The 24,800-nt window shown below is 47.5% G+C and overlaps 2 protein-coding genes across 5 annotated transcripts in view; one reads left to right on the top strand and one right to left on the bottom strand.

Moving 5' to 3' along the window:
- The window catches only part of KCTD10 (potassium channel tetramerization domain containing 10), a 32,881-nt gene extending 22,122 nt beyond the window's left edge, over nucleotides 1–10,759 (bottom strand). The window contains exons 1-2 of one of the 2 annotated variants that reach the window (XM_081252002.1): nucleotides 10,596–10,759; nucleotides 3,419–3,632 (exon numbers count right to left, since the gene is read on the bottom strand). In XM_081252002.1, coding sequence (XP_081108128.1) covers nucleotides 3,419–3,632; nucleotides 10,596–10,598 — 217 coding nt within the window. In that variant the 5' untranslated portion in view covers nucleotides 10,599–10,759. The remainder of the gene's footprint in view (nucleotides 1–3,418; nucleotides 3,633–10,595) is intronic. The other variant, XM_081252001.1, reaches the window with a different exon arrangement.
- A 21-nt stretch (nucleotides 10,760–10,780) lies between these two features.
- The window catches only part of UBE3B (ubiquitin protein ligase E3B), a 57,844-nt gene continuing 43,824 nt past the window's right edge, over nucleotides 10,781–24,800 (top strand). The window contains exons 1-9 of one of the 3 annotated variants that reach the window (XM_081251985.1): nucleotides 10,781–11,112; nucleotides 14,916–15,022; nucleotides 16,411–16,592; nucleotides 16,745–16,865; nucleotides 18,178–18,237; nucleotides 18,657–18,761; nucleotides 20,220–20,316; nucleotides 21,562–21,647; nucleotides 22,536–22,618. In XM_081251985.1, coding sequence (XP_081108111.1) covers nucleotides 16,432–16,592; nucleotides 16,745–16,865; nucleotides 18,178–18,237; nucleotides 18,657–18,761; nucleotides 20,220–20,316; nucleotides 21,562–21,647; nucleotides 22,536–22,618 — 713 coding nt within the window. In that variant the 5' untranslated portion in view covers nucleotides 10,781–11,112; nucleotides 14,916–15,022; nucleotides 16,411–16,431. Of the gene's footprint in view, nucleotides 11,128–13,269; nucleotides 13,290–14,915; nucleotides 15,023–16,410; nucleotides 16,593–16,744; nucleotides 16,866–18,177; nucleotides 18,238–18,656; nucleotides 18,762–20,219; nucleotides 20,317–21,561; nucleotides 21,648–22,535; nucleotides 22,619–24,800 lie in introns of those variants that run through there. The other 2 variants (XM_081251984.1, XM_081251986.1) reach the window with 2 other exon arrangements.

Here is a 24,800-nt window from a genome sequence, read left to right as displayed (position 1 = left end):
ATCACTGCCACCGTGTTCTCTCAGAAGAGCGACCCCTGTAGGGGGAACGTGAGACCGCAACACCCTCATCCCACAAGGCCAAGGCAGGCCACTTCTCCCCAGGGTGCTGAGACCCTTCCCCATAGCCCCGCCCCCTCTACACGCCAGCCCAGGTAGGACTAAAGCAATAACAGACAGCCCCCATTTACTGAGTCTCCCAAAGTGCCAGGCATTCTGTCAAGGGCTTTCTAACGTCCTCATGTAATCCCCATGACAGCCCCGAAAAGCATTATCATTTGCAATTTTGAAATGAGGAAAGAGGCTCAGAGGAAAAGTCACTCGCCCAGTGTCACATCACCAGTAAACGGCACATGAGCCTGTATGAGCACAATGCCCAATACGTGGAAACTGCTCCGTAGCGGTTAGCTGGGACAGCTACCATGTGACAGAGCAGGACTCAAATCCAGGTCCACCTCCAACACCCATGCTCCTCTCTGCTGAGGAATTACGTGCACACGGTACACAACTCAGGCAGGCAGAAGGGCGTGTAGTGCAAGAGAGTCTGCCACCCACCCAGGACCCCAGGTCCCCTCCCCAGAAGCAACCAGCTTCTCAGGTATCCTGTACAGATTTCTAGCAACACAATGCATATACTGTTCGGTATCTTCAGAGCCCTTGTTCTTTAACCAGCATGCCGTCCTGCTGGCTTTACTCGCCTGGGTGAGCCGCACTCGGCAATTGGGCCTGTTTGTGGCAAACTTCACTGCTGCCGGCAAGCTTCCTGCCTGAAGGCCAGGGTGAAGCTGTGAGATGCGGAAAATCGACCGCATTTTGTAGATCCAAGGGTGTGCTTAGGCCACGGGTCAGGCTGGGCAGTGTACTCCCCAGGGGCCAACAGGATCGCTCTGCCAGCCCAGCGCTGGCTGGAAGACCAGACACCCAGCCTGACATCCCAGGCCCAAAAGGGCTTCATCTCTAAGCTGGTGGTTGGACCATAAGGCTGCCACACTCAGACGACCAGGCCTAGGGCTGGGCCCACATCAAACCACGCACAACAGACAGTAAGAGCCAGCAAGTCCTGGGTTCAGTAGCTTCATCATTTCCAGCCCTGTGGCTTTTGAAAAAGCATTTCACCTCTCTGAGATGTGGATTTCTCACTTAGCAATCGGTAACAACAGCAGCCACCCCTTAAAGGGTTAAGGTGAGGCTTAAATGAAACAAAACCCATAAAAGGCCATACTGTGAGCTTTTCATGATGACTTGAAGGGGGCTGGAGTTCTGTGAAGTGGAAATAGCTGAGGTTTGGAGTGTCAAAGGCAGCACTGCTTCCCTGGAGATGCTGGGTTTTCCACGAAGCACTGAGAAAGGACATCCTCTGGCAGCTGTTTAGAAGCCTGCGCAGGCCCACTGGTTCCACTCTCGTGCGTCTCCCAGTTGGGGGATGGGAAAGCTTGTGGACTCTGTCTCCTTTGTGACATGGCATCAAGCCACCAAGGTGAGGGCTCTCAAGGAGACACGGCTTCCACTTTGCCTTGGAAGCAAGCCAGCCGCTTTTCCTGAGCCCCGCCAGAGACTGGGCAGGGCGGAAGAAAGGCCACAACAATCCTGGGGTCTCAGATAAGGTCCACTTCCTTCAGCAGCTGGGGTGCTATTGTCTTGATTTCCACAAATACTCCCGGGCAATGCTGGGTGCGGCCCAGCAGAGGGGATCCTCCTACTCATAAAAACCCTGGTGTTTTCTGGGTGGGGCACGGAGGCAGCTCTGGGGCTCTGACCTCATTCACCTGCTACTGGGCCAGAAACCCGAGTTTGTGGGGAACCCAGGGAATTGGGACCGCAGGTCCCCCAGCAGCCTGGCTTCTCCAGGACACAGAGGGAGACTCCCCCACTAGCCGAAAGTCCAGGGTGTGGTCCTCTTAGGATAGGAGAACACGCTGTGTTGGGGCTTCCCTGGTGGCGCAGTGGTTGAGAGTCCGCCTGCCAATGCAGGGGACACAGGTTCGTGCCCCGGTCCGGGAAGAATCCCACATGCCGCGGAGCGGCTGGGCCCGTGAGCCATGGCCGCTGAGTCTGCGCATCCGGAGCCTGTGCTCCGCAACGGGAGAGGCCACAACAGTGAGAGGCCCGCGTACCGCAAAAAAAAAAAAAAAAAGGGGGAAAAGGAGAACACGCTGTGCACACCAGGCCCAGAGCCCCCAATCCCACCCCCTGTGTCAAAACTCGCCACTCTTCCAGGAACTACCATCTCGAGAAAGGCAGGGGAGTCAGCACAGAGGCCAGCCTCGGAAACAGGTAAGGTAGGGTCAAGCCAAGCCGTGGTCTGGCCTGGTCTCAAGCAAGCTCAGGCCAAGGAATGAAGGATGGGGCCATCTTTAAACCTCATGTGACTTGCCCCATAAACCCAGCCCAGGAAGGATGCTCCCTCTTGCAGGGGTCTGAGTGTTCCAGGCGGGTGGAAGCAGTTATGGGAAGTAGGACCATTTTAAACAATCCTTTGCCCTTCATTAACATGACTTTCCACAAAAAGAACAAAAAAACCACACACTGGGGACTTCCCTGGTGGTCCAGTGGGTAAGACTCCATGCTCCCAATGCAGGGGGCCCGGGTTCGATCCCTGGTCAGGGAACTAGATCCCACATGCATGCCGCAACTGAGAAGCTCACATGCCGCAACTAAGAAGCTCGCATGCTGCAACTAAGAAGTCCGCACGCCACAACTAAGTTCCCATGCCACAACTAAAAACACACAAAGAAACAAAAACAAAAAACCCACACATTGAATATACATATATTGAATGCTTACTATGGGCCAGCAGTCCCCCTGGGGTGGGTGTCATTGTGCCCATTTACCAGATGGAGAAATGAGACAACGACAAGCTAAACAACTTGATTAGGGTCACCAGACAAGAAAATGGGGAGCTGAGACTCCAAAATCCAGGTTTCTGAGTCTTTTATCAGGAACCCATCCTAGGAGGACAACGGTCCAGAGAAAACGCTCTCACCTCTGTCACACTTGAGTTTCACTCTGACATCACAGAATCATGACCGAGAGAGTGGGAAGAGAGCCAACCAGGGCAGCCAGTCCAGCGTCCACTGTACAGAGCTGATGCCTGGGGCGGGGAAGTGACTTTCTCAAAGTCACACTGCAAATCAACAGCTAAGTCGAGATTATGACCCCCCATCCCGCTGACTCCTACTCATCTTCAGCTCTCAGCTTAGGTGTCACCTCCTCAGGGAAGCCCTCCTTGACCACCTCCCCCACCCCCCCGATTAGATCTAGTCTCCCTGTTACTCACTCTCAAGGCTCCCTGCACGCCCAGTAACACTGAGCACAATAGGAAACCTGGGCCTGTGGACACTGCCTGTTTCACGTTGGTTTTCTGAACTGCAAGGCAGCCCTCGACCACAAGCACATCCCAGGCCCCGGAGGCTGGGCTTACCTTCACTATCCGTGAGCACCTCCATGCGCCCGCTGAACATGGCCTTCAGCATGGTGTCCTGCTTGGTCAGCGTCTGCATGGTGGTGTAGTACAGGGCTCCACCCACGTTCAGCTTCACGTACTTGGAGCTGGGGCTCGTGCCCTTGAACGAAGTGGTGCGGGTCGCAGCCGCTGGCACCGCTGAGCTCACCACACTTTCTCCTGACATCTCTTCCTGCCAGGGGACAAACACAGGGGCACTAGGGTCACAGCACCAGGCCTGATTTACTTTTTTCAGCCAGTGTGCTGCAGCTGGCCTCCAGATGTGTTCTGCTTAGTCCAAGTGTATACTGCATTGAAAACAAAGTTTGCTCCCAGCATTGACAACTCGGGAGAATTCACAGGAAAATCTGGGTTTCTGGCTTCTCTTAAAATCAGAGGCCAACTAGGCCAGCAGGGGAACCAGTGGTGGAAGCTGGGGCGTCGGCTGCCCCATGGGGAGGAGCATGCACTCCCCAACCTGCCCCAAACTCCAAGCAGACAGCCTCATACACTGGCTTCACTGCTGACCCTGCAAGTACCAGTTTGCCACTCAAGTCTTGCATTACAAGGACTTCCTTTGTGCCCACTACTCGTATAAATGAACACCCTGGCTGTATCCTAAAGCGGCCGAAAGCACTGCCAAGGTCTCGTTTTCTTACTGCTACGCACCACGGAACAGCTAAAAGTGCCACTTTTCAGTTGAATTACCCATGAAACAAGCTTTCAGGGAATTGAGTGGGGTCTCAACTACCATTCCCTTACAGGGGAAAAGTGTTTCTAAGGACTCAACAGAAGACATAAAAACTCTTGGAAGCAAGTTATTGCAAAATGGAGACTTCCTGTACTAGTGCTACCCCAAACAGCAGGATCCGCTGAGGCTCCCTAAAGAGCACTGCCAGCGACCACGTACATCCCCGTAAGAGAAATGGATGCAGTGTCTGATCTAAGCAGACGTAGGAAAGGAGACTGGTAGCTGGCATGTGTGTATTCAAAGAAAACTTCTTTTTCCCAAATTCTATTTTTTTAAATTGTAGTCTAGCTGATTTACAATGTTGTGCCCATCTCTGCTGTACAGCAAAGTGGCTCAGTTATACACACATTTTTAAAATATTCTTTTCCATTATGGTTTATCATAGGATACTGAATACAGCTGCCCGTGCTATACAGTAGGACCTTGTTTATCCATCCTATATAGAATAGTTTACATCTGCTAATCCCAAACTCCCAGTAGAAAACATTTCTTGAATAGGGAACATTCTATAGCTGAAGATTCCAAGAGTGGCTGAGTCTTGACTTGATCTGGAGCACAGCACTGAGAAGGCAGCCCCTGCTGGCCAGGAGCTGGCCCAGCACTCACGCCGAGGCCTCGGGGTTCCCACAGAATGTGAATGACTTCACAGCACATCACCAGCAGACAAGGCAACTCGGCGGCTGATGCATCAAGACACAAGCGAGGCCACTCCGTAATTATGTCCGAACACAGACAAAAACAAGGACATTGTCCCCCCAAAAATGACCAGTAAGAGTCATGGCTGCTTCTTTACCAATTAGAGCCCCATTCCATCCTTCCCACCTTCAAGTGAGGAATTACTAAGACCCAGTCCCAGAATTAGCCCTGTTTCCTGGCAGCATTCAACACAGAGCAAAGCCCCACTTCCCTGAGTCCTTCCCACAATCACCCACCACCAGAAGCCCGAGTCCTCTTTCTGAGACTCTCCACAGTTCTCCCTCAATGCACCAAGGAAACAAACCCAACTATGACTACAGACATACTCTTGGTGGTTTCAGCTGGAGGGCACTGACAACACAAAACCTTTAAAACTATACCCTGGACTGAAAAAGGACTGTTTTTTTTTTTTTTTATTCTTTATGCTTTTCTTTTTCAGACCTCCCACAATAAACACATATTACATTTATAGCTGGTAAAACACAAATGTTATTTTTTTTAGAATTTATTTATTCATTTTTAATTTATTCATTTATTTATTTTTTGGCTGCATTGGGTCTTCGTTGCTGCGCACAGGCTTTCCCTAGTTGAGGTGAGCGGAGACTACTCTTCCTTGCGGTGCGCAGGCTTCTCATTGCGGTGGCTTCTCTTGTTGAGAACACAGGCTCTAGGCAGGCAGGCTTCATTAGTTGTGGCATGCAGGCCTCAGTAGTTGTGGCTTGCGGGCTCTAGAGCGCAGGCTCAGTAGTTGCGGCACACGGGCTTAGCTGCTCCGTGGCATGTGAGATCTTCCCGGACCAGGGCTTGAACCCAAGTCCCCTGCATTGGCAGGCGGATTCTTAACCACTGCACCAACAGGAAAGTCCCCACAAGTGTTATTTTTTAAGTGGGGTAAGGGACTAACGGGTGGCAACCTGCCATCCACCAGTGATGGTAGAGGCAATGGCCAACTTGCTTGACCTCCATCCCCTCAAAAGAGTGGCCTGGAAATCACCCACTGGGGAACCCACTGTTGTCAGGGCACTGCAGAATGACATGGATGAAGAATGGCCTCCTGGAGAGAGAGGTGTTTTCTCAAGAAACTGTTCCTGCTTCATTCATCAAGTGAAAACATCACAAGAAGGTTAAGTTTTCAAAAGCTCAGGCTTAGCTCACGTGGGGTCTCTGTGGCCTGATGTCAAACACAAAAGACAGAGGCCAAGAGGAAGCAGTGATGCCTCCCTCCTAGCTTTCCTGTGAAATCAGGCCTCAGAGACCTGCCACTAACAGTTATGACCAACCATTTCCCCCAGAAAGACACACTGTCCGTTTGATGACAGAAATGGCTTACGGGAGTAAAGAGTTTCAGAAAACTCTGATGACCTGGAGCAGGGGGGAAAGAAAAGCTTATAATTATGGATTGGGAGGTTTTTTTTGGGGGTGGGGAGTTAGTTAAGGAAATTTGCCCCCAAACGGAAATACTTTTTTAAGCACTTATTTCAGATCTAAATTTATACAAAAATAAATATGTTTTTGGGAAATGGTGTGGCATTTTGTAAGGCACTTACTGTGAAACAGACAAAAAAAGTCATAAAGTATAATTTTATGTGCTGTACCTTTTTTGCTTTCCAATACCTTTTTAAAGATAATTTGCATACACTAAAGTGTATTTTAAGTGTAGAGTTTGATGAGTTTGGGTCAACTTATGCACCTATGTAGCCCCTACTCAAATCAAGATAGAGAACATTTCCATCACTTCCAGAAAGCCCCTCCCTGACCCTTTCCCACTCCTCCCTTCCAGGAGATACCACTGTTTTAATTTCTATCACCACATACTACTATTTAAATCCAAACAATGCTGGAAGACAGTTATCGTTATTTCCATTTTGTGGATTTGGATACCTCAGCCCACAGACAATCAGTCACTTCTCCAAGTGCATGGGTGACGGAGGTGTCTTGAGGAAGCGAGTGAAGGATGTGGGCAAGTCCTGCCTGGCCCCAAGCCCATGGTTTTACCAGTGGGCATGCTTGGTATACACAGAGCTGTGACACAGAAATTGAGAAGGGGGCCCCACCCCCCATTCTTCAGAAAGTACAAAAAAGCTCTGAAAGAAAGACAGCAGGTCATGTGTGGCTGAGGGCTTGGGTTTGGAAGTCAGACCTGAGTTTAGGCCCCAAGCCCTGCCACTTACCAGCTGTCTGAGTCTAGTCCCGTCTAGCGAGTGGGGACAGCGGCCACACCTTCCAGGGCTGCGATGCCCCCAGAGAGCACTCAGCCCAGCCCCTGCCTCAGAACAACACAAAACACTCAAACTACGATGATCTGGGAATGCGCTCCAAGTCTCAAATTATCTTCTCTTTGAAGTCCATTTCCAGGTCTACTGACATTCGACCGAATCACTAAGAGAGAAAGGCAGAAACCATCCTGATCTAGCTTGAGACTTCCAAGGAGACAGAGAAAGCCCTGAACCTTTCCAGAGCCCACCCTTCCAAAGGTCAGTCACTTCAATACTAGGAGAGGCCCTTGGAAAAAAGATTCTGGCTGTGTTCATCCCTAAGCCTGAGTCACAGGGAGCGGAGGACACAAAGCAGTAGACAATATGCCTCTCACAGCAAACCTCTCTTCGGAGGCCTCCCCAGCCATCCCTGCTGGGATCCTGCCTTTGTTTCATCGTTAATGAGGTTGGGGAGGTGAGGCAGGAGAGAGCACAACTGGTTACAAGAAACAGAGGTAATTAACACTTGCCGTATTGGTTACTGATTCTACTCAATCAGAAGTTTATTCCTGTTAGATCAGTAAGTCCAGGCTTCTCTTTCCCACCTCCCCTGAGCCTACTGTTGCTGATTCTAAACAGTGGCTCTCCACTTTAAAAAAATCCTGATGCCTGGGCCCTACTCAGGGAAATTCTGATGCAATTGGTCTGGGGGTGTGGCTAGGCAATAGCACTTTAGAATTCCAACTCCCTAAGGTGATTCCAATGTGCAGCCAAGATTTCAACCAGCTGTTCTAAAAGTTCTGTGTCGCCCCACTCCAATCAGCCTACATTTAACTTCCTGGTCTTGGAGAAGCTCCCCAACCTCTGGCTCTATAAGCCCTATGAATTTCTGACCACACAGAAAAACAAACCAAATCAGAAACAAAAGCAGGCCCCTGCTTCACAGCTTCAGGCCACACACAGACAAGAAGCAACTGTATGCATGCTTAAAAATAAAAATCAGCCTAAGGGGTAAAACCCCTGACTCGAAAGGAGACCCAGGCAAGTACAACAGGAGAAAAGGCACCAAATCCCTCACCCTTCGAAGTTCCCTCTACCTCTCTCTGTAGAACTGTCTCTCGTGTGTGTGTGTGTGTGTGTGTGTGTGTGTGTGTGTGTGTGTGTGTGTGTGTGTGTGTGTGTGTGTGTGTGTGTGTGTGTGTGTGTGTGTGTGTGTGTGTGTGTGTGTGTGTGTGTGTGTTGGAGACGTGTGTGGAAGGTCTGAATAAGAGTTCAGCAAACCTAAACCTGCAGTTCTGTGTGACGTTCAGACAAATGGTTTCACCGAGTCTCAGCTTCCTAACTTGTAAAGTGAAGTTAAAGCCATAATCTTCAGAATAACCCACAAGGAATAAATATTTAAGTATTTAGTGTAGTTTCCCTTTTGCTCAAGTTGTCCTCGAGGCCAGAGCTTCCCAGCCTTGACTGAACTGGAATCACCTGGGTGCACTTAAAAAGTGGTGATGCCTTGGCTTCACCCAGAACAATTAATCAAATTGGGGAAGGGTGCGGCAACTCAGAAACTAGTGTTTAAAAAGCTCTTCAGGTGATTTTAATGTGCAGCCACAAAGCTCAGGTGTTTCTTTAACTAGCTAAGAGTCACTGTCTTGAGGCTAACTATAAAACTCCCTCTACCCCCCAAATCAGGGCACTTCTACAACTCAGAGGTCTGTTGTTCCATTTCAACAAAACTAAATTCAACCAGTGGACTTCCCTGGTGGCGCAGTGGTTAAGAATCCGCCTGCCAATGCAGGGGAAACAGGTTTGAGCCCTGGTCCGAGAAGATCCCACATGCCGCGGAGCAACTAAGCCCGTGCGCCACAATTACTGAGCCTGTGTGCCACTACTGAAGCCCGGGCGCCTAGAGACCACGCACCACAACGAAGAGTAGCCCCTGCTCGCCGCAGCTAGATAAAGCCCGTGCACAGCAATGAAGACCCAATGCAGCCAAAAATAAATAATAAATAAATAAATTTATGAGAAAAATAAAAATTCAACCAACCACATAACTGTAGCATTATTTTGCATCCAAAACTTACAGGACAGCCACTGATATTTCCAAGAGTTTTGTCGAATTACTTTCTCTTCCTGTGTTGAGCACACAAACCATTGGCCTATTTCTTTCAGCAGGCTAGTGAGGAAAAGGTTATCATCACTCCCATTTTTAAGGGGAGAAAAGTAAGTACCAGAACTATTAGGATCCTCTGCCTTCCACTCTCATGCACCTCTCATTACAGAGCCCAAATCAAGAAATCATCACTCTCATCTGCTGCAGGGCTTGCTAAAACAGATTGCTGGTCCCAACCCCCAGACTGACTCAGTAGTCTGGTAGGTCTAGAAAACTTGACCATTTCTAACAAGTTCCCAGATGATGCTGCTGGTCTGGGAACCACAGTTTGAGAACCACTGCTTTAATGACTTCTCTCCCTCAAGTGGAACTTACTTTGCACAAAATGGAGCTGTTTAAAGTCAGATACAGGTTGAATCATTTTTTTCTTCAACATTGGCCTTGGGACCGGTGTTCCCTAAAGACTGCACTTGCCAGGTTAAAGACTTGGGGCAAACAAGTAAAAAGAGGGTCTGGGCTGAACTTTGGTCATTCCCACCCAGGGAAAAAGGGCTATTCAAGAACAGACCTTTGAAGGATTCCAAGCACAGAGAAACTTCCCACAGCTAGAAGATAAGAGTGTGAGGCATCCCCAGCTCCTTGGGTGTGGCCACCCCGGGTCTCGACGCAAGTGACTAGATAGGTACCCAGGCGCCAATTAAGGCGCTGGATTCCGTGGGCGAAGGTACCCTGACCTCAGGACCCTGGCATCATACCTCCGCGGAGTTCCCAGCACCGAGCGCACGCCCGCCGGCGGGCTCCCTCGGTTTCTTTCCTCCGCTCCACTGGCCCGTGTGTTCAGACGCACTTGTAAGCCTCGTCCCCACTTCACCGAAACCCAGCGACTCTAGCACAACTTCCAAAAACCCCGAACACTCCGCTCCAAGGAATCCCACTTCGCCCTCTCATAAACTACCCATTCTCCTTCACAACCCTGCCCAAATCCTCATTTTCCACTCCAGATATCCATCTTCAGTGACATCTCTTTGTTCTCTTTACAATCACCAATTCTCATTTCCGACCAGCGCTGAAGTCTCAGAGACTGCCCCCCCACTCATCCATGCACATATCTACTCCCGAAGCCCAAATGCCCTTTCCCGGATCCCACAACAGCCAGGGACAGCACTCCCCTACACACACAAACAAACACACACACACACACACACAAGCACACGCACACACTTCTCCGTCCAGAGCCCTTCCCCCATCCCCGGCCTCGCCCCCCATCCATTCCCCCAACCACCTCTCTCCTATCGCGACAGCCCCTTATCAAACCCCCTCCTCTCGGTCCCTGCCCCCTTTATTCTACCTCTGTCCCGCTCTCTCGCCCGCCCAGAGCCCCCAGTCCGCGGGCAACGCCCTCCTTACCATGAAAAGCCGGAGGACGCCGGAGTCTCCAACCCGGACTAAGAAAGACAGGAAACACCCAGCTCGCTTGAGCCTAGGGCGGAGGCGGGGCCGGGGCGAGAATTTCCGCACTAGGCCACGCCACTTCCGCCCCGCAGAGGACACCTTCCTAAAGGGTCCGTTGTACTCCTAGATATGGGCCGCTTTCCTTCCAAGTTCCCTGGCTGGAATGGGTTGCATCTCTTCTCGGATGGGTCAGGCAATTATCCCTCTCCTAATGCTCCGCTTTTTCGGCTTCCATAGAGGAGGACAAGGTGCAGGGAGGTTTTCCTTTCCGGACGAAGAAGCTCTTTGGAACTGTCGTTTCCGGGACTGGATAGTTGTTTCCCGGCGGAGCTCTCAGAGTGAACACCCCGGGGCAAGATGGAGGTCGGGCCCAGGCTGCTGCCCAGGGTGAGGCAGAGCTCGGTGGTCTTGGGCTGAGGCGGTGGTAAACTGCGGCCCCGACCCCGAGCGCGGGGGCCTCGAGCGGATAAAGGTCTACGGCCTGCGGGTAGCGAGTAGCAACAGGGTTGTGGGTTCTCTGGGTAGTGGGGCCGGGGACTTGGAGGGAGGTGCACCTGGGGCTGGGTCCCTGTTTCGCCTGGTCGGAGGGGCAGGTGCTGGGGACTGGCTTTCGGGTTCCGGTGGGGGGAGTGGAGAGGGGGAGGGGCTCTCCGTGATCTTTTTATCTCTGGGGCCAATGAGATAAAAAGGGGCAATAGGCCTTTATAAGCGGACTAGCGCTGGACGAAAAAGATTTGTTATTGTGGTTGTTGATGACAGGGAAAGACGCCGGGCCGCAGGAGTCACCCAAACCGGAGTTCAAACCCTACTCACTGTAACCTTGGGTGAATTCCTTCTCCTCTCTGAGCCTCAGTTTCCAACTCTGTAAAATGGAGTAATTAGCTCGTATCACAAAGGGTGTTGTGTAATTTCAAGTTTTAGAACCATGTCTGACATTCAGCTCTCAATGGAAGCGGCTGGTGTTAATGATACCAATAAAGAAAAGCTTGGTAGTAATCTGACTCTTAACTTAGCCCCACGGGCAGCCTTGCATTCTCGATTTTTCTTTGCCTTCCGTGAATAGTGGCATCCCTGGGTCTTCTCTGTTTCACTTAAAATAAATAATTGCTTTGGGGTTAGAAGTGGGTTCAAATTCAGGAGCCTAGTGACCTCTGACAAGTCATGTCCCTTTCTACATTTCATTTTCTCTGTGTGAAGGTGGGATTTGATAGGATGCACCTACATAGGCTGTAGCCTTCAAAATCTGTTGCTTATTCTTAAGAAAGGTACACTGTTGAGACCTGATAGAGCTGAAAAGACAGAGGTGGTTAAATATCTGTACAGTGTCTGATCCATGGTCCACCCTTAACAAATGGTCATTCAACCAGGTCATTCAACCTGGCTGCCCAGCTATTCCCACCATAAGCGGAAAATTGTCTTGGGCTCAGACAGCAGTTATTTATGGTGCTTCACCTTTGGACTACACTCTCTAGACTGTCAGGCTCTTTCATAGTGCTCCATGAAGTTGGCCTGATCTAGAAAAGATTGATTTTGAACAGTCTCATGGAACTATAGAAGTAGAGAAAAGTCCTGACTCAGTATTAAAATCTTGACTCTGCCCCTTTTGGGATTATGGGAGATATTAAATGGGATTATGGGAGATATTAAATGATCATATAGGGTTGCTCTTCTTGTTAGATGAGATCACATAGAAAGGACTTGACAGGCAGTGGGTACTCAAATCAACATGTTTCCTTTTGCTTTTCAGACCATCTTGGTTATCACCAATCTCTTGTTTCCTAATCTTTCCACCTATAACATTTTTGTTTCCCTAACTGGATTGTAAACTTCTTAGAGACAGAACGGTAAAGCTCACTTACCTGCTGTCTGCTTTCAGATACTCCGTATTAACATTTTCCCATTTAATCTAATCCCAGTATCCTGATGACTAAATCGAGATACAAGAAGGGTAAATTTTCATTTAATCCTTTTAGCAACTCTAGGAGGCACGTACTATTATTATCCTCAATTTACAGATAAGGAAACTGAGGCCTAGAGAGGATAAGTAACTTGGCCAAATAAGGTAGAACCAGAACTAGAGAGAATCAAGGGCTACTTTGATGCAAGGCTTTCTCTGCTACACACAGCCTTTTCTATGCACAGCCTTTTCTTTGATTCTCCAGGGCATTTAGCAGAGTAAGTACTTAATAAATACTTCTGATGTGTTTTTATTTGATTGATGAACTGTAGTAGATGTTATGCAGGTAGAGGAGGTGAATAAGAAAGAATTTGAAGAACTGCAAAGTATAGACCATTATGTGGTGTAAACAGAAACCAACATATAGCGTTGCCAAGGAGATGATGATCTCAAGGAAGGGATCTTATCCTGCAGGGCCCGTTGGGAGAAGTGAAGTTTTGACATAGTCTTAGAGGTTCTTAGTCACTGTTAGCATGCAACCTCCTGTTTTTCTATTGGGAAAAAGTGCTCTCTTCTCCTTCTGCTCCCTCCCCTTCCTCCCTCTGCCCCCCAAGAGGGACTGTCTCCACGTTAAGGAAAGAGTATACCATTGTGCTCGTGGCTTGGGCCGGCTTGTTTGTAGCTCTCAGAACCTTGAAGCTGTTACCCAATATAAACAGGGCCCAGGGTTCATAGCCCAAGTGACAGGACTGGTGAGTCTTAGTGCACCCAGGGATAGAAAAAACTCTTAACGGGTGACTGTTATTTCCTACCCAGAGAACCATAGTGCCTGTACAGAGGAGGGCCTCTGCTGAAGAGTTTTAAAAAAAAATCTTTGTGTCTATAAAAATAATACGTCAGTTAGACTTACTGACTGTGCGCCCCGTCAGCCACCTCTATAGGTGCTTGATGTCGTCATCTCATTCAGTGTTCATGATCGGCCTCTAAGCTGATTAACAGACAAGACAGAACGACTCCGAGATATCTCCCCCGCGGTACATGGCAGAGCTGGGGGCTGGCTCCAGCTCTGTGTGACTCACAGTGCCATGTCACGCTACCACATGCCTTCTATGGAGAATTTGGAAAACAGACTAGTTAGGGAAGCAAAATTCCCACAGTTCCCCTACCTCAAAACAACCATTCTTTTTTTTTTAATATTGAAGTATAGTTGATGTACAATATTATATATAAGTTACAGGTGTATAATATGGTGATTCACAATTTTTAAAGGTTTTGCTCCATTTGTAGTTATAAAATACTGGCTATATTCCCCATGTTGTACAAAAGATCCTTGTACCTTATTTTATACCTTACAGTTTGTACCTCTTAATCCCTTACCCCTATACTGCCCCTCCCTCCTTCCCTCGCCCTACTGGTAACCAGTTGTTCTCTATATCTGTGAGTCTGCTTCTCTTTTTTTATATTCATTAGTTAAAACAACCATTCCTAACGTGTTTTCCCCCCAGTTTTGTATCTACCTGTGCACATGATTTTTTCTGTTTCGTTACGTAATTGGGATCATGTTGTACTAGGGAAGAACCCTTTGTATTCTATTACAAGTTAATCACTAAAGGAATGTTGTCTGTAAGCTTAAATTATACATAATGGCCCGCCTCTGGGAACCCTGCCTCCCAGGTAATGAGCATTAAGCTAAAATACCTTTGTTTAGCTCACAGGAAACATCCTGACCAGGCCCACCTCTGAAGGACTGCAGGGAGGAAGAAATTAACACACCCCCTCTGGAGGCTGACCAGAACCAGGAAATGTTTGACTTTACTCCCTCCCCTTTTAGTATAAAAGAAGCCTGAATTCTAACTCAGGCAAGATGGTTCTTTGGGGCATGAGTCCACCATCTTCTCGGTTTGCTGGCTTTCCAAATAAAATTGCTGTTCCTTGCCCCATCAACTCGTCTCTCAATTTATTGGCCTGTTGTGTGGCAAGCAGTATGACCTTGGACTCTAACAGTGTTGGTTTGCAGCCAGCCTCCTTTTCATTTCTTAGACATAAATATTTTTCCAACTTGCTGAAAATGTCAAACATAATTTGCAATGGCTTTTAAACATGTCATCCCCTCTGTTATTCTTGGTTGCCATCACAAAACATTTACAGCTTTAATTCAGGAACTTCTTTGGGCTTATTCTCAACCTATTCCCTTTAAACTGTGAGGACTGGGGAGATACATCTACCATTTAGATCCAACATTAGCTAGAGAGGACACAGATTTTTTTTTTAAAACCAGAGGCACTGTCTTTATTACTTTTTCTCAGTGAGGAAGATATATGATGCCTACCTATAAAACTAATCCTAAATCTGGATTTTTTTTCTTCTGCTTCTGCCAGAAAACACAAGCTCCTCTGAAGTGAGAAGATGTCCTCAGCAGTGAGCCCTGTGCAAAATCACTAATGACTGATTACCTGACATTTCTGCATCACTGGCAGGTCCTCAGGTGAGTGCTCCAGTCTTCCACTTCTGGGGCAGAGTGAATGGTTTGGAAGACTGGTACCTTTTTATTGCCTGTCTTCTCACACTCCCTCCCATCATCAGGTAAAAGTTTCAAGATAGTCTTACAGGTACTTAGTCACAGTGTGTGTGCAACCTCCTGTTTTACTATTGGAGAGAGGCTCTCTCTTCTGCTTCCTCCCCCCCGACACCCCATGAGGGACTGTCTCCATGTTCGTTTGTCTTGAGAATTACTGATGAGAGACCCACGTGTAGGAAAAGGCTTACTGTTTAACAGATGTGAATCAATGTCGAACAGGGGCCACAGAGGTCCCCCGATGTGTTGACATGGGAGGAGCCTCTCGTGACCTTCTTATCCCTAATGTTTTCACGTGGACACTGCTTTGAGTGAGGTAACCTGGTAAAGAGATGGTTTACAAGAAGTCTAGATTTCTGAGTAATTCATTTCAGTGCCCATGTCAGCTGGTCTGATTATATATTTTGGATAGAATGACAAAGTTTTCAAGCACCTAAAGACATCATCTCAGTGTGGGAGGCTCTGTGGACCAGTGCTATGTGCTCTAGGCTGATAGCCAAAGCCATCCCTTTGGGAAAAGACAGTTACTGATGATTTAGATTAAAATGTAATGGCTAATTTAGAGCCTCTGTCCAAAAATACCAGTCTGTGGATGGGGGCCTTTCTACTCTAACGTCTTCCTCAGCCCTTGGCAGTATGGGAACGGTGAGGACAACAGAATAAGTTATGCTTAAAACCAAACATGTTCGATTTAATGGATTGTCTGCCATTCTGGAATCATGTACCTTTGGCTGTTTTAGTGTTTAAATGGCCCTTTAAAAAAAAATGAAAGGCTGCTTTTGTGCTGGGCACAAAGTAGGTATCGGTAAATATTTGTTGAGTGAATGGATGAATAAAATAATGGTGCCAGTAAATAATTATGTTTAATGTTTTGCCCTCAAGTCTTTACTTGGCAAAATAAAAGTTGACTGCTCAGTGAAATATCCAGGGACCTTTGACTTAGAGGATGCCTGGTTTGAGTTAGAGCTTTGTGGATGGAATTGATTCATGCTTTGTTTATTCATTAAACCATTGCAGAGCCCGGACCCTATGCCAGGCACTCTGTTCTTTCTCTTAAAAAAATGTGATTACTTAATACAGGAAAAAGCATCGCTGGTCTGGGGAGTTGCATGCAAGGAGCCGACAGGAAGTTGGGACTTGTGCGGGGACAGCTATCAGCCCTTTGGGAGGGAGCTGGGGGGTCCTGAGTAGCTTTCTGCTGCTGCCTAAGTCCCTTCCTGCCCTTTGCCCCTGAGCCCCTTTCCGTGAGTGTTTTTAGTATAATGACCTACATCAGCCACTTGCCATTTTCTTTGCAGGGTTTTTGCAAGTTTGCAAACATGTTCACTGTTTCTCAGACCTCGAGAGCTTGGTTCATTGATAGAGCCCGTCAGGCTCGAGAGGAAAGGCTGGTGCAGAAGGAGCGGGAGAGGGCAGCTGTGGAGATTCAGGCCCACGTACGGAGTTTTCTCTGTCGGCGTCGACTGCAAAGAGAAATCAGGTGGGTGTCAGGAGCTCCTCAGCACGTTTTCTTTTGTTTCCAATTCATAGCAAAAAAACACCAAACCGATTGCTCTTAACAGTTCTTGAACAGCCTTCCAGCTGCTATGAGCTCCTAATTTAAAACGTCTTTTTTTACCCTTCCCTCACTAGGAGAGAGATTGATGAGTTTTTCAAAGCAGATGACTCTGGGTCCAGTAAAAGAAGTGCACTTTGTATTTTTAAGACTGCCAGGAAACTGCTGTTCTTGTTCAGAATTAAAGAGGATGATGAGGTAAAATAATAATAGCAAACCCACATTGTGCTTATGTGTCAGACCTTTTTGTAAGTATTTCATAGATATTAACTCATTTCGTCCTGACAGCAACTCTATGAGACAGGTTCTGTTACCCCCACATCCTGCCCCTTTTGCTTTCTTGGAACCTGTTGCGTAGGGATTATGCCCAGTGCTGGAAATCATCACGATTGTTTTCACATTGACTCTTACAGGCACTTGTCCTCAGATGCGTAGGTTAGCAGATTTAGGAGACACAACATGCTACAAGTCATAATAAATGTAACTGACAGGCGGTGGTGAGGACGTCGGAGGCAGCGGTGGGCTGTGGTGTGCCGTCAGAGGGGTGGCCGCTCCCCTGCTCCAGCCACCGGGGGACTGATACTCTGATTTCTTTAAAGACCCTCCAGAGCTCTTTGACACTCAGTTTTCTAATTTGTAAAAATCGGCCACTAATTTGAAATTTCTCTTAAAATCCTGCAAACCAAACAAAACAGGCTAGTTGTACCTTTGGAGTTAGAAAAATCAGCCTAGAAAGTAAAATTCCAGGGGAGCAGCTAGTCATCTGTAACAGTACTAATGGAGACCCTTGAGGAGGGCCTCTGTGTTCCTGGGGGTTAGGCATCCATTACTGCTAAGCTTCACATTGTGCCAGACCCTCTTCTGGGTACGGGGCCCCAGAAGGAAACAAAGCGGGCAAGGTCTCTGCCCTCGAGGAGCCTGTAGCCCAGCAGGAGAGAGAGAGAGGAGGACGCTGGCAGTAAACACAGTCACGCAGATGAGGACAGGCAGGCGCAGGGAGGTGACGCCTGTTTACAGAGGAGGAATCCACAGCTCAGTCTGGTAGGGCAGCAGCCAGGGCCACTCCTCTTTTAAGGGTGGATCCAGGGTTGGTACAGCCAGGGTGTACCACTTCTCTTGCTTTTGCATTTCAAGATGAAAGTGGTGGTATGACAGTTTGTATCCGTGGTGCTTACAAAACGGCAAATGGCTGAGCACAATTTAGGAGACAGCTGCTAGTCTGCAGGAATCCAGGCCCAGTTTGCCAGGTTGATCTTGTTTTTCAAAAGGAGCCCCACTCTAAAACACATGTAGGGCTCATCCTGCCTGCGGGTCACCAGTTTGAGAGCCTTTCCTTAGGCTTTCTGATCCTTGGTCTCCACATCTACAAGTCGGAATTAAATAGGATCCTGATGTGAGTCATCTGGCATCAGGCCGGCACATCCGTGCCAGGGGTCCACGGAACATTTGCTGCTTTCTGATTTCTCCATTCATTGTGAGAATTTATAACCCCCATTCTGCCTCTCTGCAGAGATTTGAGAAGTTGTGTCGCTGCATCCTGAGCAGCATGGATGTCGAGAATGAACCCAAGGTAAGTGGGGCGGAAGCCAGAAAGTCTCCCATGACCCCTCAAGCTGGCCTGTTTGCCTCTGAAAATTCCTGATGAATGTTCTGACTGTTGTGTATGACTCTGCATGTTCACACCCGTGTGTAAATAAGTAATGGATGGAAAACATTAACAAAGTACAGGTGAATTCCGTAGTCTTTGCATTATCCAAGAAGCCGTGTTCTGTTCTTGCCTCATACTCAGGATGGTAAATCCGCTTACCAGGCTATTTTTACCTTTGGGTTTAGTGTCAAAATAAGTCCTCCTTGCTGCTTATTTTTCTGTTCATCCCCCTGCCTTATCTGGCTCTGGACCTAGATAATTGGTCCCATTCCAGTAGCTGGAATGTGTGTCATTTGATCCCTGTTAACTGCCCATTACATTTCTCTTTTTCCTGTTTGTAGGTATGGTACGTGTCCCTGGCTCTTTCCAAGGATCTCACCCTCCTATGGATTAAACAGATCAAAGACATTATGTGGTATTGCTGCGAGTTTCTTGAGCAGCTCAAGGTAAAAAATAAAAACAAGACTGTAAATCTATCCCTCCCACTTGAGGCCTGTAGAGTGTATTTTCAGAGTCCTCGTGGTTCCCTCATAGGTTATACCTTTGTGATATATCAGTTGGAGTCTAGTAAAGAATTACTGGAGCCCCTGTTCCCAGAGAGAGTGAGTTAGATGCTGTTATCAACTTGAGGGCTTCTTTCATGCAGGGTATTTTGAACATTGACCTGCACTTACCACAGTCTTGATGCCAGGGAATCTTGTCTTCCTTTCAGTGCTTTTGATATAGTGGATACTTTGTAGCTGGCATTATTATACTAGTCAGGCCCCTCGTTACAGTGCAGAAACCCAACACGAGTGCAGCTGGTAATACATACAAGAGCCAGGGGGCTTCTGGATTTTCCCTCTCTTTCCTTCTTTCATGTGTGCTCCCTTTTGGAATCACCTTGTCCTCTCCCACTGTAATCATGGCAGCTGGCAGTTCTAGCCTCACATCCTGACTCTGTCTTGACCAAAGACAAAAGGGAGGCTTCCCCCATTGATTCAGAAATCTGAGAGGACTCATAAAGGTCCAGTGGGATCCTGGTCTCAACCCTGAACTGGTTACAGTGGCAAGATGGGTGGGGTACTGCCACCAGCCCTGCCTGGTCCAGTGCCCACCCTTGTGTTATGGGAAGGTGGGCAGGGGTGTAAGTGTGCACAAACAGCAGCCATTTCCACTTTGCATGTAGGGAGGGAGAAGTTTCAGGAGCAGAGGCTTGGCAAGGACTCTGGTAGTAACTGAGCAATGGAGCAGATGTCCCCAGAGCACCCAGTGATCCATTCCCAGACATCTCTCTCAAGGCACTTGTGAATGGCTCTCTTGGCCTTGACCCAGCATCAAGCATGAATTATAGTCATCATTATAGTAATAACCAATAGTATCAATACATAGTGTTCTCTGTGTGCGAGGCACTGTTCTTAGTGCTTTATGTTCATTAATCCATTTATTTCTCACAACAACTGAATGAAGGAAGCAGTGTTACTGTCCCTAGTCAACAGAGGAGGAAGCTGAAGTACAGAGAGGTTAAGAAACTTGCCCAAGATCACACAGCTAGTAAGTGGTAAAGCCAAAAGTCTGAGCCCAGAGTCCTTGTTATGTTCAATTGCATTTATACTCTGTTGCTCCGGTGTACATGCATACATATGTTAAATACTAAATGCATACATGCAGCAGGCCAGCCCTGGTCATCTTGTTTTCTAAGAATTCTCAATTCTCCATTCCCAGGAGTATTTCAGTTCTATGGTCAAGCACTAGTGTGCTGAAATCCCTGTTGTTTAACTCTTATAGTGGTCATTTCTCAAGAGAAAAAGAATAAAGACTTAGAATCCTGACTCGTTTGCATTCAGAAAAGTTGTAAAACGGTTGCTCTACTGTCTTGGACTGGAGGGTGTGTGTCTTAATCTTACTCTCTTTATTGTTTTTAGCCTGAAATTTTACAAGACTCCAGACTCATCACACTGTACCTCACGATGCTTGTCACCTTTACAGACACTTCAACATGGAAAATTCTCCGGGGAAAAGGTCTGTGGGACTTGCTTCAAAATCTTTCCTAAGTAGCGTTTCCATGGAGAGTTCGGGGACCTTTTCAAGAAGTATTTTTGCCGCCACAAGCCTCAGGGAAGGCCCTAGAACCACACACATGGAGACGTTGCACTGTGGTATCTAGGATAAGTTCACTATCGTGTGCTCAACTCTCTCCCTTCTTGGAATTTACGTTTGAAGGCACAATCCCTCTGAGCTCATTTGTTACAACTCCCACAGCACCTCAGCCTTCAGACTGATAATATTCCCTTAAGCCTCATCATTTCATTTGGAGAATATTCGGCAGCAAATAATTCTGTTTTGCCCATAAAATTGCATGTGAAGCTGCCTTCTTCCTTGAACACTGAACTCGGCCTTACATGTTTCATACGTTCACTTTATTTATCCATTCACCCAGTAGCCTGCTGTGTGCCAGACACTCTGCAGGCACTGGAGATCGGGGAGAGGTCACTGCCCTCCAGGGGCTTGAGGTGCTGAACTGTGTGCCCACCCTTCCTCCCAGCACCTGAGTCTGGCGGGGTGGGGAGGAGACAGACACTAAAGAGAGGTCATATATATATGAATATCTGAGTAGTATACATGGGTATGTAGGTCATGACAACAGTGTGACAAGGGGCGCTTGGAAGGAAGAGCCCAGGAGAAACGAGAGTGCAGTGGGGAGGTAGGCCTTGCCCTGTGTGGGGCTCGGCCTTTCCCAAAGCAGTGACATCTGAGCTGAGAGCTGCAGGGGGAGGTGGAGTTTGCAGAGCACAGGTGTGGGGCAGGACTCTGAAGCAGAGGAAACTGTGTGCCAAGGCTCCAGGCCAGGAAGGAGGGTTCATTTAAGTCATGATCCTGGACTCCAGGGGGGATTTAAAACTCGGTGCATTCTGGGCCCTGCCAGGGGGCTTGTATCCCAGTGGGGAGAGGAGGTAGCCACCGGGGGTAGAAAGTGCCAGGCCCTCGGAGGGAAGTAGAAAATGTGCTGCAGGAGCTTGGAGGCCGGGGATGATACTTCTGGGAAACCATAGGTCCCGTCACCTAAGAGGTTACGCTTCCACTGGGCCTTGCAGGAGAGAGAATTCTGGAGATGTGGCGTGTCCCTGTCCTCTGGTGCCAGACCCAAGGGGAGCAGGAAGGCAAGCCAGAGGAGCTCTCGTTTCCTTACAGCCTGGGGCCTGGGGCATGTAAACAGTTCACATTATGGCCAGAGGTTTTTTTTCTCAGACTTTTTTCTTCGTTTAGGTGAGAGTCTTCGACCAGCCATGAACCACATTTGTGCAAATATAATGGGCCATCTCAACCAGCATGGATTTTATTCTGTGCTGCAGGTCTGTGACCCCATCCCTAATATGGGACTCACTCTCCATACCTGAACTTGGGTTTTTACCTCTGGTTTCGGCATATCTGCTGCCATCCTCACAGAAGTGCTTTCTGCAGGAAGTGCCCTCTCCTCCCTCCCCAACCCCGGCTTTGAGACCCTCTCGATTTGTGTGAAGGGAGGACAGTGACTGGGACCCCTTCACTGTGCTACATTTTTGACTATGAGGATAATCCAGTCATTTGAGACTTAAACTCAGGAAGGAGGCCTCAGGATGTATTCCCTCAGGTTCCTTCTTGGTTGGTGTCTGGAATCGTCTTTCCAGCTCTGTGTCCTCAAACAGCCTTCCGTCCACACTGCATGTTATCTTGCCAGTTTGTACATCCAGGGAATTGTCAGAGATGTAACTAATCACTGTTGAAAAGTATTGACACTTTGGAATTCTTGAGTTTGAGAAGTGACATTGATCTAGGCTGTCCTCCTGCCTGGCACTGAGATGGGCTCCTGGTTGGGTTTCAGTTTCTCCTCACGACAACCCTGCGAGGTGCTGTGGCAACCAAAGGTGGATTCTCAACAGTTCATCTCAGTGGAAGCGTCTACTTGATGCCATAATTCTGAATTGCTTCTAAAATAATTGAGATTTTTAAATCTGTTGTTCTTTTAATCGGCTGCTAATTTTTTTAACTATTTATTATTTTTTAAAACTCAAGTGTAATATTTAAAGTAGAGAGAGAGAGAGTGGTACAGTGAATCTCCATACATACCCATTGCTTTTCTTTCATTTTTTTAGAAACATTCCAATACAGTTTTTTATCTGAAGCACTTACTGTGCATTTTTTACGTGCACATGAATATAAAGTTGGTGTCGCCCCCTGACCAATTACAATGTTCTTTGCAGGTATTGTTAACCCGTGGCCTGGCGAGACCCCGGCCTTGTCTGTCCAAAGGCACTTTAACAGCAGCCTTTTCCCTAGCAATGCGGTGAGTAAGAAACTGCACCCGAGGAGCCGGCATGCTTCTGAAGGCCCGCTCCTCCTGCTTTTCTTCTCTTGTTACTGGTATTAGTTATGGGCTTGCCCACTTTGTTAGAATTTACAGGAAGCGTTGTTCTTGAAAATGACACATCTGTGACTGCCCTGTTCTTAATCTTCCGGCTGTACCCTTGAGTGTTTTTGCATCATGATTTGAGGGAAGCTGTTCAAAATGAATTGCTTTTATTCTGCCAGGGGCCAAGATATGACCATTTTTCCTTTTGAGCTTTTAATTGATAAAGGAAACCTAAGAGCTGAAAGAGGCCCAGCAAAGGGCAGGGTGAAAGGATTCAGGGAATAGTGTTGCGAACACGGGTTTAAGACACTAGAGTTCGGGGGCTTCCCTGGTGGCGCAGTGGTTGAGAGCCTGCCTGCCGATGCAGGGGACGCGGGTTCGTGCCCCGGTCCGGGGGGATCCCTCATGCCGCGGAGCGGCTGGGCCCGTGAGCCATGGCCGCCGAGCCTGTGCGTCCGGAGCCTGTGCTCCGCAACGGGAGAGGCCACAGTGGTGAGTGGCCTGCATGCCGCAAAAAAAAAAAAAAAAAAAAAAAAAAGACACTGGAGTTCGGAGGACCAGAGAGGATATGATATTTATCTTCACTTAGTCAGTTTGGAGATGTAAAGTACGTAAGAAGCTACATATTTCCTGATAGAAATCATACCAGCAAGTCTGAGAACTGCCAAGTGTAAAGAGCTGTGCTTGTTAATGGGTCCAGAACATACTTAAACTGTTGAAAGGAGCAGTAACCTGGGGAGTTGTTAATAAGATCGCTTGGTAATCTGAGATCATCTTAATCCCCAAGGTAATAATAACTTGGGAAAGAAGGAGTGTTGTGGTCAAACCAGCTTGGTAAAGCTGCCCGTCTGCCCTTTCCTGGTAATTCACCGGGCACCTTCCTGCTGAAAGCTCTAACAGATCCTGTGGTAGCAAACTCTTTGGGCTTGTTTAACCTGATTTGACCCAAACATATCTGAACATGGAGTACTCTCGCCCAAGTTTTAGATGATGGAACATGTCTGTTACTATCCTGTGGAATCATTTTCCATGGAACACCAATTTGAAAAATGATGGTCTAGATTATAGGTTGGCAAACTTTTTCTGCAAAAGGCCAGCTAGTAAATATTTTCGGTTCTGTGGGCTACACAGCTTTTGTCACAACTACTGTGCCACTATAGCCGCCAAGCAGCCATAGACAGTACGTACACAAATGAGAATGGCTGTGTGTTCCAATAAAACTTTATTTACAGAAACAGGCAGTGGGCAGTTTTTGACCTGTGGGCCACAGTTTGCCGACCTGATCTAGATTGTGTTTTCTACTAACCATTAGCCACGTGGGGCTGTTTAAATGGAAATTTATTAAAATTAAATAAAATTAAGAATTCAATTCCTTGGTTTCATTAGCCATATTTCAAGTGCTCAGGGGCCACGTGACTAGTTGAAAACCATATTGACAGCACAAATGTGAAACATTTTCATCATCACCAAAAGTTCTTTTGGGCAAGGCTGGTCTACACCATCCAATAGAAATATGATGAGAACCACATTAAATAAGTCAAAAGAAAGGGGAAATTGAGTTTAACGATATATTTTATATAAACTGCTGTATCCAAATTTATCATTTTTGCATGGAATCAATACTTTTAAATTATTTATTTTAATTAAAATTAGATAATTTATTAATTTTTCTTTCCGTGCTGAGTCCTCAAAAAGTGGTGGATATTTTACACTTAAAACATAGGAATTTGGCCTAGCCACATTTTATGTGCTCAGTAGCCCCTGACATGTGGCCAGTGGCTACTGCATTGGACAGCACACCTCTAGAGGCTAGACCTTCATAACAGGAACAGAATCCAACCAGTTATGCTATGATTAAAGAAGTAGAACAGATTATCTAGGTAACAGTCATATGTTCGTTACATACTTTGAGAGGAGTTACAGAGATGTATTTAATGTGTCGTAACACATGTTTTCCTAGATCAGGTTTACTGCAGCTCCCTCTCCTGAGTCACCTGAGCAGCTCATTCCAGCAGCATCGCCCACTCTCTCCTCTGTCAGAGACAGCAGAGGATTGACACACAGACGCCTGAGCCCAGGAGCGCAGCAGCATCCTCTAGCTCCCCTGTCTTCCATC

Source organism: Mesoplodon bidens, assembly GCF_964165515.1.
Source record: "Mesoplodon bidens genome assembly, chromosome: 13".
NCBI lineage: Eukaryota > Metazoa > Chordata > Mammalia > Artiodactyla > Ziphiidae > Mesoplodon > Mesoplodon bidens.
Note: the sequence above shows the minus strand (reverse complement) of the source record. Positions and strands in the feature narration are given on the sequence as shown.